The sequence below is a fragment of the Rhipicephalus sanguineus genome, chromosome 9 (genome assembly GCF_013339695.2).
Source record: "Rhipicephalus sanguineus isolate Rsan-2018 chromosome 9, BIME_Rsan_1.4, whole genome shotgun sequence".
In the NCBI taxonomy this organism is placed as follows: domain Eukaryota; kingdom Metazoa; phylum Arthropoda; class Arachnida; order Ixodida; family Ixodidae; genus Rhipicephalus; species Rhipicephalus sanguineus.
In genome coordinates, this window is record NC_051184.2 from 88,817,796 (window position 1) to 88,828,625 (window position 10,830).

General features: G+C 45.6%; 1 protein-coding gene across 1 annotated transcript in view; it reads left to right on the forward strand.

The window, feature by feature from the left end:
- The window catches only part of LOC119405990 (uncharacterized), an 83,243-nt gene extending 74,414 nt beyond the window's left edge, over nt 1-8,829 (forward strand). The window contains exon 5 of the mRNA XM_049419484.1: nt 8,795-8,829. Coding sequence (XP_049275441.1) covers nt 8,795-8,829 — 35 coding nt within the window. The remainder of the gene's footprint in view (nt 1-8,794) is intronic.
- The last annotated feature ends 2,001 nt before the right edge of the window (nt 8,830-10,830 follow it).

Sequence of the window (10,830 nt, forward strand, 5' to 3'; positions counted from 1 at the left end):
GTATCAGTGGTTACGTATGTGACACAGGATGGTCTCCTGCAATGACGATTGTTGCCGCTGTAGACGCACATTTCGGAAGACCGAGGCATGTCCTTAGAGCTTGAGCTTGCAGGCCCTGGAGTGCGTTCAAATTTGTTTTGCAGGTATTTCCCATCACAGGAAGACTGTATCTCGCAAAACCGAGAATAAGGCATTATAGAGCTGCAGCATAGACCATACTGATGTGCCCCACGACTTTCCACCCAGAAACTTGAGAAGGTGCGCTATGGTAGCCAGCCGTCTCTTCAAGTACAAAACGTGTGGCGTCAATGATAAATCGCGGTCGATGATTACGATGTTTACGAGAATGCTATAACAGTCAGGCGCCTGCAGCCTTCGCGCAGGAACTGTACGTCGGGGCGGAAATAGTTTGTAGCGCTTAATGTTACTTGAAATGAGCAGTTAAGAAACCGTTTTCTAATTAAATTCATAATGAAAAGTCTCAGGGCAGTTGTTTACACGAAAAGTATGTAAGACGTGAAGTTTTAAGCGGAGCCGGACGGTACAACTTTCTTGACGCCATGAAATGGGTTAGGGGGGGGGGTGGTTGGGGTCTGCGAAGAGGAAGACGATGGGACCTCAGGCGCTCTAGGTACCGAATGTGCTTGTGCTTCGGCGACCCCAATAGCCCAGCATAGATCCGAAGTCGGCGCCAAACGATTTGCTCACCAAGGGACATGCTTTATGGGCTGGTGAGCAGACCATGAGGGTATTGCGGTAATGTTGGAAAACTTGATGATAGATGAGTGCGGATGCCCACGCGCTCCGGAAGGAAGGCAAAAGAAAGACCGTCCACTGCCGGTGACCAGTGCTCTGGCTTGTTCATGGGTCACTGTGCCGAGATCTCCAGAATGCACTGGAACCAATGAAAATGTGAATTATTTCGTTAGAAGGAGAGAATAATTGTAACATAGAGAAGGCGGGTGCATGATTCGACGCATAGCAAAATTGCGAATGGCCGTTTTGAGTGTGAGAATATGTCCTTCACCTGAGCGTGAGGAATTGCTAAAGCAATCGCAGCTTCTTACGCCTCGATTGTTTATGCCACTCGGTCGAAGGTGGCGCCACAAAGTAGTTCGTGGGCATTTTCCGAGACTGTTCTGCTAAGGCAGGACGACGAGAGTATGCTGCGGAATATGCTGAGTGACCTGCGTCGAAGATGCGCAGCGCTTACGAAGCTCTCGCTATTCTCGGTCGTGAATATGGGTGGCAACAGTATTTTTGGGTAATGGTGTATGTAGCCACTGACACTAATGCACTTGGGTGCTCAATTCAGGGGGGGGGGGGTGCATCCTATGAGGTTGATTTTGAGGTACTGAAGGAGCAGCCGTCCTGTTTCGGACAGAGAAAGACGGGATAATGGCTGATGAGGTATGCTTCGACTAGTTCATCAATCGTGTTATGCACCCCCAACTGGATGAGTTTGCTCGTAGCGGTACTCTTAGGAAGGTGCATAACAGTTATGTATCAGTACGGATGAGACAATCTACTTGATTTCTCGGAGGTGTTTAAGTCGGCCGTAAAAGTTTTGGTGTCCGCAGAAAGCCACAGGTGTCCGCATAAAACCACAGGAAAACAACAGGCGCCACAAGAATTAGGCACGCCCCACTACCCTGCACAGCTGCAGTTGAACCCATGAGCTCCGCACACTGCTCGGGGAGCCTCGCGAAAGGCCAGGATTGACGTCTCCAGATTATACGGGCCGCAACAGCCACGACGGGCGGGTGCGGGGACCAGGGAGTCTCGACGGCGTCGCTTTGCCGCCCAATAGGAACGCTGCACATACAGAAGGCCCAGGACTCAGACAGCCAAAGTGAAATAGATACACGAATTAGCTCCCCTTATTGAGGGCTGCATCAATTAGTTCAGAACAATCGCGCAACACAAAAAAAACACGAACAAAAGAGAGTTCGTCTTATTTGTCTTATTCCGCATTATGTTTTGTCATTTCAAGCTTCCTTAAGGCATTCCATTCCGTTTTGGAAATGTGAAAAGGAAAACACATTTACAGATAGCACAATTATGTTGTCGGTGAATATCTTTGTGCTTTTTTAGGGTGTCTTGCATGAAGTCTTGAGTGTTGTTGATTTAAAAACGATAGTAACCATCAATAGGTCTATTTTTAAGCTAACGAAATATTGCTTACTCTTAGTGGAGAGAGTGCGAACGACACAAATTTTTAACACGTTATGTTAGAATCAACAAATTGAAGCATATCTGGGTCGTATGTAATTACCATATTTAGTGCCACAGTAGGCCTGCGAGGGTCAAGATTGGTTTAGTTGATTGGTCGCTGCGTTCTTTTTGATGTTGATGCGCGTGACATGCTTGTTCTATTACAGAACATCAAGCGATCCCTTATCGACTATTGTTTTGGTCACCAGACGAAAAATGCTTTATATTGGAGCTCCCACGTAGAAATAGACAAGTCTTTCTCGCTGTCATACCTTTTATATATATATATATATAGTTGAAAAAAATCAAGCACGTAGGAAAAATTGTTCAGTAAAGGACTGACGTTTCGGCCGCGGGACCGGCCTTCGTCGGAGTGATGCAATATATATATCTATATATATATATATATATATATATATATATATATATATATATATATATATATATATATATATATATATATATATATATGATGTATATACCAAAACTACAAAGAGTTTCTAGGTCCGGTGAAACACTCACAGAAACATCAAACAGACGCACGTGCGAAGCAATGTTTACTGTACGGTTCGCTCGGGGTCCGGGTCTCTGATGAAACCCGGACCCCGAGCGAACCGTACAGTAAACATTGCTTCGCACGTGCGTCTGTTTCATGTTTCTGTATATATATATATATATATATAGTGATGACGAAGAGCGGCAACGGGCTTGGGCGCAGCTCGGGTATCGCGAGGAAGAGGAGAACGAAGGCAGAGAATAGAACAGCCAGCCATCCATCAGGCGTTTCTCTGTATCTCTCTTTACAAGATATATATATATATATATATATATATATATATATAAATATATATATATATATATATATATATATATTAATATATATATATATATATATATGTGTGTGTGTAGAACGAATCTCTATGTAACAAAGTTTGTAATGACGCGAGCATTTTGGGTTGAATGCTATATACCGCTAATTTCTGCTACTTGCGTCTTTTTGCCCTGAATTCGACAAAATAGATGTTATACAGCAGCAGAGGCGCAGCGAAGTATTGCCGCGCTTAGCAATAATTTTAATGATGTATTGTTTGTCATTACACCTTTAAAATCAAGAGACAAATGTTGTTGTCACATTTAAATCTATTTCTTCCTCGACGTTCGCGAAAAGTAGTATTCAGCTCACTGGTGTCACGCAGGAAGCATATATGAGTGGTACCCCCATGGTTTGAAAATATGGGAGGGGCGTGTTTATAAGTTTTTAGGGAGGGCTAATTGAGAATAGTGTAGCTGAGAGGAGTAGCCATTTTAATTTTTTTTTTATGTGTCCTTAGCCTAAGGCTTAACTTTAAGTTACTTATTTTACACTAGCGCGAAAGTGTGATTTCTGAACGGAGAAATCAAAGAAAAGAATACATACACGTGTCGAGAAACTACGCGGCAGTTCAGACAACTTACAATAAAACCGACAAAATCTAGCCGCCCAAGCCCACTCGCAAGGCACTGAAGTGGGAAAATGATGTAAAGCCAAGTGCATGAGCACCAGGTATAACATATCGACCCTTAATCCAGCACACCACGAGGAAATGCCTGCGCTTAATTTCGCGTCGCGAACGTCATAAGGCTGTGTTCGCGACAAATATTTTATTATTTTGCCGAGAAGTTCGCCAGTTTGCGCTTGTTCCGTGATCGCTGAATAAATACAGAAACAGGTTTCGTTGTGCGCTCCGGCGCACGTCGCAAGGCACGTACAGAGAACACTTACTTAATGCGACGTACACATGTAAGTACGTGGAAAATGTCTGCACTGCCGCTCGTCTTGGAAGCACGGCCTGCTGAGAAAAGAAGAATTTCATCTCTGGAGGGCACTTCGCCTAAGTTACGGACATCCAACGATGTAGCAAATTATGCGAAACATAACGAAAAAAAAGTCACAGTTTCACCACAAGGGCGAAGCAATGAGTGCGATAGCAATACATTGTAGTGTTATACGAAGTGAGGCTAGCAGCTAGCTGTTTTGCATCCGATCTCGCGTAACTACAAAGCGCTGGTGTAAGAGAATACAGCCGCTCCAGGGAGAGATGCTCCCCGCAAAGTCACTTCGCGTTGAGAGCGCAGCACGTAGAAGGTATAAGGGTATACGAGCCGCCCGCTGTGATGGCTTTCGAGATAGCGCGCGCGCCAGCGATCGCCACCGCGTCCTTTGATTCAAAGTTCAAAGTTGCTGCTCGCGTGACGCGACACTCTCCCTTCCCTCGCGTCTCCGCGTCTTTTAATGCTCGTTAAAGACGGGCGGGGCATTTCCTGTCTGCTTCGACGGCAGGCCTTCCGAGCGGGGCGATGTTATCGCATGCACCTCCGAGCGATGGGCCGTCTGTTTGAACTCTGCTTCGGCCGCGTACGTCGCCCCCCCCCCTCGCGCGCTTTTACGCGCGGTAGAAGATACAACACGCGGAGATCTTATCAATTTGGACTTCATACCGGAAGGACATGACGGCAACGGCGACGGCGAAAACCCGTCGAGACTGTCCATATAATTGCTATCGCAATAAAAGTTACTAATTTAAGCGCGTTGTTTCATGCCGCCGGAAGCAAACACGCCATTAGTTTCCGTTCGGTGTCACCAACGCCGCCTTTGCATGCCTCCTATGCTTGCGCCCAAGTCGTGACGCTTTCAAGCCCGGGCGGTGATCGTATTCACGGTACACTCTAAGCCAAAAGAGAGCAACGGCGGTATAGGGGTTCCTCCCTATACCCCCGCTGGCAAGTGCATTGCCACTCCCATTACTCTCCTAAAAGGAGCAACGGCAATGGGATGAACCGTTGCTCTTCTTTCAGTGCTCCTTCAGGAGATGAACGGTTAGTCCCCCCAGTTGCTCCTTGAGGACCAACTGTTACTCCTTCCTGATGCTCCTCAAGGGAGCAACGGATGCTCCTTCCCGTTACCCTAGTTTCTTCTTGGGCCAAAAAAAATCGTTTTTGATTGAATTATAGAGCATATTGAGGTTTATACAGACATTTGTTTAGATGTACAAACGATATACAGACACATCATTCAGAAATAAATTTCAGAAAAATTGCAACAAACACACAGGATTCGAACTCGCGACCACTGAATCGCCATGCGCGTACGCTAACCACTAAACCACCACAGAAGCGGGGTTACGCAGTTAGCGACGGGTCGCTGCGCGTTCTGACACGTTAATGAAATCAGCATAGGCGTGCAAAAGCAGTGGTGATGTTCGAAAGAGAATGGAAAGTAACACTTTGAACATCTTAAAACTCCAGGGTAATGAGTCTCTCGCGAAAACACAGGCTTTGCCAGAGCTCCCTTTTGCGCTAGCTAAAAGGCCAGTAATTTCTTTTTTTATTTTTGGCCCTGAGGTGTGTTTTCTTCATTATCATATTATTATTAATATCAATATTATATAATTCTATTTTATGTTTTTGCGGGAGGTCACCTCCCCTTTGAAAAGACAACACAGCCCGAGCTGATAACGTCCATTTGCTCTGAGATAAAATGCAAAGCCAAACTACCGCGAAGCTTCGCATTTTATTGCCACATTCTCAGGCTATATATTTATGCCAAATGTTATATGCAAACACACCATTTAACTTGCGACGACGGCAGCTTCAGGTGCTGGCGTTCTAGTGCAACCATGCCTTTTATTAGGAACATTTAGCTTGTATTAGGGGCTTTTAGCTTTACGCTACCATGTTACGAGTTGCCAGAAGGAATCTGTGCATGCGCATGCCTTTACGGAACGTGAACTACTCGCCGGATCGGCTTTACGTTTACGGCCCTATCTCGCAAATCCACATTTGTTCGCGGCTACTCGCGATACCCGCTTTGCCGAGGCTCCAGCCGCCGAGTAAAAATAAGCCGAAGTGCGAGCGCCAATTGCGATCACCTTGTTTCAGCGTCTAAAGTCACTAGAGTGAGCTAGAAATCGAATACCGAAGCCGTAAAAACGTGAGAAGCCTCGACATAAATACCCCGACAGGCTGAATAGGTGACGCCATCTAGCGGGAACAAGGTAAGCCAGGCAAGCAAAAAATTGTTATTGCAGAAACATCGTGCGTTGTACTTCTGGTGTAAATGCCTTGCCGCGGTATAATTACGAATGAGTTGTCTTTTCAATCATTTTTTTACTCAAAACCACTAGGCGAAACAAACGTGCCCACACTATGGTTGCACGAAGCGTCACAAGATGGCAACACCATCGTCGAATAACCCGGTATTCAACACCCCTTTGCGTATACCGGGATACTGTAACGCTAAAAACCCCTCGTGATTTTGCCGCAGCGGTGGTACAATATTATCTAAATCAAATATAATGAATGCCTTTATCATCACCATTTCATGATTTATTCAAACATAAGATACCGTTTACGTACTTACGTAACCGTTTACGTACGGGGACTAAAACTTTTCTAAAACATGTGTTCGGGTAACGTGGTATGTAAAAAGTACGTACAAGCTAAATGTTCCTATAGCGTGCGTATCTCCCTGTTCAGTTTACAATAGTTCCTTACTGCCACCCGCAAGAAAGTGGCCCATGCATCGACCGATACAGGGTGCGTCCTGCAGGAGCGCAACGGTTGCGCGCCGATAGCAAATGTGCCGTTCGTCCTTCTGTTGCTCCCTTCCAACTAACCCTAACGTTACTCCCCAACTTGAGACATGTGCATCCGCTTGTTCCAGGGTGCTTTTGGGGAGAACAGTTGGTCTTTACGACCTAAAACCCGCAGTTCTCTCAGTTTTCCATTTTTGCTTAGAGGTACTTTCTTTCTGGTAGAGTCTGCCCTCCCACAACTATGGAAATTTGTTATTTCGCGTACACATGCGCTTTGCCCTTCGTTCCGGCGCTATTACCATTTCCGACGCGCAGAGAAACAAAAAAATAGTCGTTCTGAATTAAATATGCTTCAAGAAAAAACAAGGTGGGGTGGGGGGGAGGGTTTGTAGTAAAATCACTGGCATATTATTGGAAATATTATCTTTGATACAACATCATAAAGATGTCATTGACACATTGGTTCCCCTTAAAGAATAAATTGAACATGAGAAATACTCTTAAATATTTTCACTTGTAAGAGCGCCTATTTAACACCGGCTTCATCCCGAAACAATAGGGCCATAATCGCACAGGCAGAAGTCTGTCCCGATTCGCTAGATGCAGCGTTTATTTTCAAGCGCGCGCCGAATTCTATAACCGTGCACTTTTGAATATTCAGACGTTTGCTTCGCCTTCACGCAATCACTAAACTTCTGTATTAGTCAAAAGCACTGTGTCAGGCAGTCCTCTGTAGAAATGTCGTCCTCTGCTATTATATGTATCGGTTTCAAAACAATCTGCTCAAAAGAGCAGATTTTGATTCCACCGCCGTATCTAAAAATCATTCACGAATTCCGCGGCGAAATGAAACCGAAGCACCGGTGAGCGCAGAAACGGACGACGAGATGACCTAACTGAAGAAGACAACGATACAGAGGTATAGTTCTCAGATTCGTGTCGAATGTATGCCCGCGCGCTATAATCGCAAGGCAGCCCGCGCAACCACACAACGAAGTCGACTGATGGTTGATACAAGGACGCTGTCAATGCAAATGTCAATTCGAAGAATTTGACAGTTGCGCTCTTCCGTGTTTCGGTTTCGCTTTTGCAGCTCAATTGTTTGAATTTGTAACGCCAAAATATGACTAGAGGCCGCTTTTTTCGATATCTAAAAGCACCGGTGGGTTCTTCGCATGACGAACTTCAATTCTCTTTACATAACCGCTTACCTCCACTAAATGAAAATTTATTAAGTCACTTTCTTATTACTATCCTAATGATGTCTTTAACCATGTTAAGATGCCTGCCCAACCGAAAAAGAAGCAATTGTGATGGTAACCAAGTATCGCAATTTCCTTATTTTTAGTGATTTTCGCACACATTTCTTGAAACACCTTGTATTAAATCACGGGTGTTCTTGGATTTTGTCACAACGAAGCCGCCGCCTTTGCCGGGTCAAACCCGAGTCATCTTGTTTACGAGCACGACATCTTACCGGTTAAAGTGCGACGGTGCTTCTCATAGCTGTCAGCGCAATTACTATTGCAGCTTAAGCAACCACTACACCGCAATGTGAACATATTCTTAGGCCACAAAATGGCTTGCCAAAACACAGACTCCCTATCACAGACTCCCATGACACAAGCTTTCCTTGCTGTCTAGCACGACTACAGCGGCAACGGCGGACAGAATAATACGCGGGCGAAAATTCACGAAATGTGTATTTACACCGTATTCATTTTTGTGCCGCTAGCACTGTAGGAATAGCTTCTTGCATATCTAACGGCTTATTAACAGCGTATGGCTTCGTGTTCGTCTAATTGAAGCATTAAACTTTTCTTGATTACCGGCTGTACGGGCGGCCGTGTTAAATTTGATTGGTTGCATTTCGGCTTGTTTGCCACATTCGCACAAATAACAGGCAACTTAAAACAAGTTAGGCAACAGCACACCAAAATTATGGAAGCATAATGGAACCTTGATAGAAGTTTAAAAATGAAGCATAATTTCTGTATTTTTTGCAGAAGGCGATTGTGAGCAACACACCTGGCATTCATGACTGGGAAAACGTACGAATGTGACAAAGTGTTCTGGGCTTTATGTGGGGCTTTCACTTACCCTGTTTTTAAACAGAGCTGCATCAGTCCAAAGTCTATCTGCGTTGGTACACGACTCTATGCTGATTGCACAAGACGCGATAAAATAATTTGCTTGTTTTGCACTGCAGTGTGTATGCATTGCACGAACTGGTCAATGCCATGCGCAAACACATTTACGACATATACGTGACGATCAGTTTCACTAAGTGCTTTCATATTCTTCAATGAACATTTGTGCTTTCTGAAGTCCACGGAAGTCAACGTTCCATGATTCACCTACTTTACTTTGGCATTTGGTCAATATTTGGCATGATGGCGTTCAATTTCTTCTTTTTATGCTGTAGTAAAAATTCAATCTCTCCCAGGCCAAATCTGGTATGTGGAAATACATTTGTAGGCCTAGTTTCTTTGCTTTGTCTGAATACAGTGTGGTTCAAGAAGGTGGTCCGAAAAACCTCAACGTTACAGACTGGAGTGTTTGGTCACTGCCTTTATAAATATTTTTTCTGTAGAGGCAGACATCTTAACATAGCGGATGGAATGAATGACGGCAGTAAGTAATTAAATGGACTAATCAACTTTTTAATTATTCGCGACAGATTCGGGTGAAATGGAAGAATGAGAGCCTTCCTGGAAAGCAAATATCAATTTCTCTTATTTTGAGGATTTTCGGTTACATTTTTAGAACGACTTATTATACGCAAGACATACGCGACAATGTTTGCCACCCTGTGTTCACTTCGTTTTAGTGGACCATGGCTAGCAGTGGGCCTTGCACAATTGATGCAGCACATACGCGGTAGGAGCTTTCGCACACATCGAACCGACGAATATTGGTTTCGCCTGGGCATATACAGCTACCCTGAGAAAAACTGCCAATTTCAGTCCGGCGTACAGGGCACCTGGGACGTCGCGTGTGGGAGTAGTCTCTTGGCTATGACACTCCATGCGCAGATCATCGGGCTGTGAAGGAATCCAAAAGTAAGCATGAGACACCCCAATGATAAGGCTGAAATGTGGTAGCAGTGGCGAGCGCCTCGTGACCATTTCTCGTAAAACGTGCAAGCACGATCATGCAGCGTGATGGTTTTCTTGTACTTAGTCTCCGCGCCTTTCTTCGCAACTCGAATATAGACGAGTACGTCTGTACGGTTGCTAAGAGAGAGAGAAACAACATTTATTTTTTTAAAATGTGGTTCATTGCGGGTGGAGCCCTTCTTCCAAGGATCCACTGGCTATAGCGGCTCGGCAGGCCTGACTTAGGTTGCCAGTTGGCTTCCCAGAGTCCGTTCAGCGAGTCGCGCCTCCATGACCACGTGTGTATTGGGCGCATATGTCTCTGTCCACTGTAGCCGGTCGCTTGGGACAGCGGTAGGTAATGTGTGTGAGTGTTGGAATATCTCCGCACCACGGGCATGCGTTGGGATATGGCTGTGGGTACATGACGTGAAGCTTATGCAGATTCGGAAAGGTATTGGTCTGCAGGCGGCGCTAGTCCCACGCTTGGTGTCTGTCGAGGTCCTTGTGAGGAGGTGACCCGATGCGGCGATCTAATCTTTGCTTGTCTAGGACGCCACGCCGTGTCACCCCATCATCTGTGTCCTCTTCAGTGGCGGGTGGTCCTGGGACTCGGCCGCTGAGTACTCAAGCTTGGCAATGAACTGTTGCCATCCTGGCCCGTATGGGCCGGACACCAGACTATCCCGTGATCAAAGAGGAGTTCGCTTCCCAGTAGCTGGATGGCCCTTGTTGGTAATATGCCGTTGAGGTACATTCGACAAGCTGCCTGTGAGTCTGAGACCACGTAGGCAGAGATACCTTGTTGGTCTGCCATTCGAATGGCGAGAGCGATAGCAGTTGCCTCGGCTGCCGCGGAGGATGAAGCAAGTATGGTCGCGCAGTTGGCAAGTTTGTCCCGGTTTACTACAGCGCGAGCGTCGGCGGGAGCTTGCCCTTGCTGC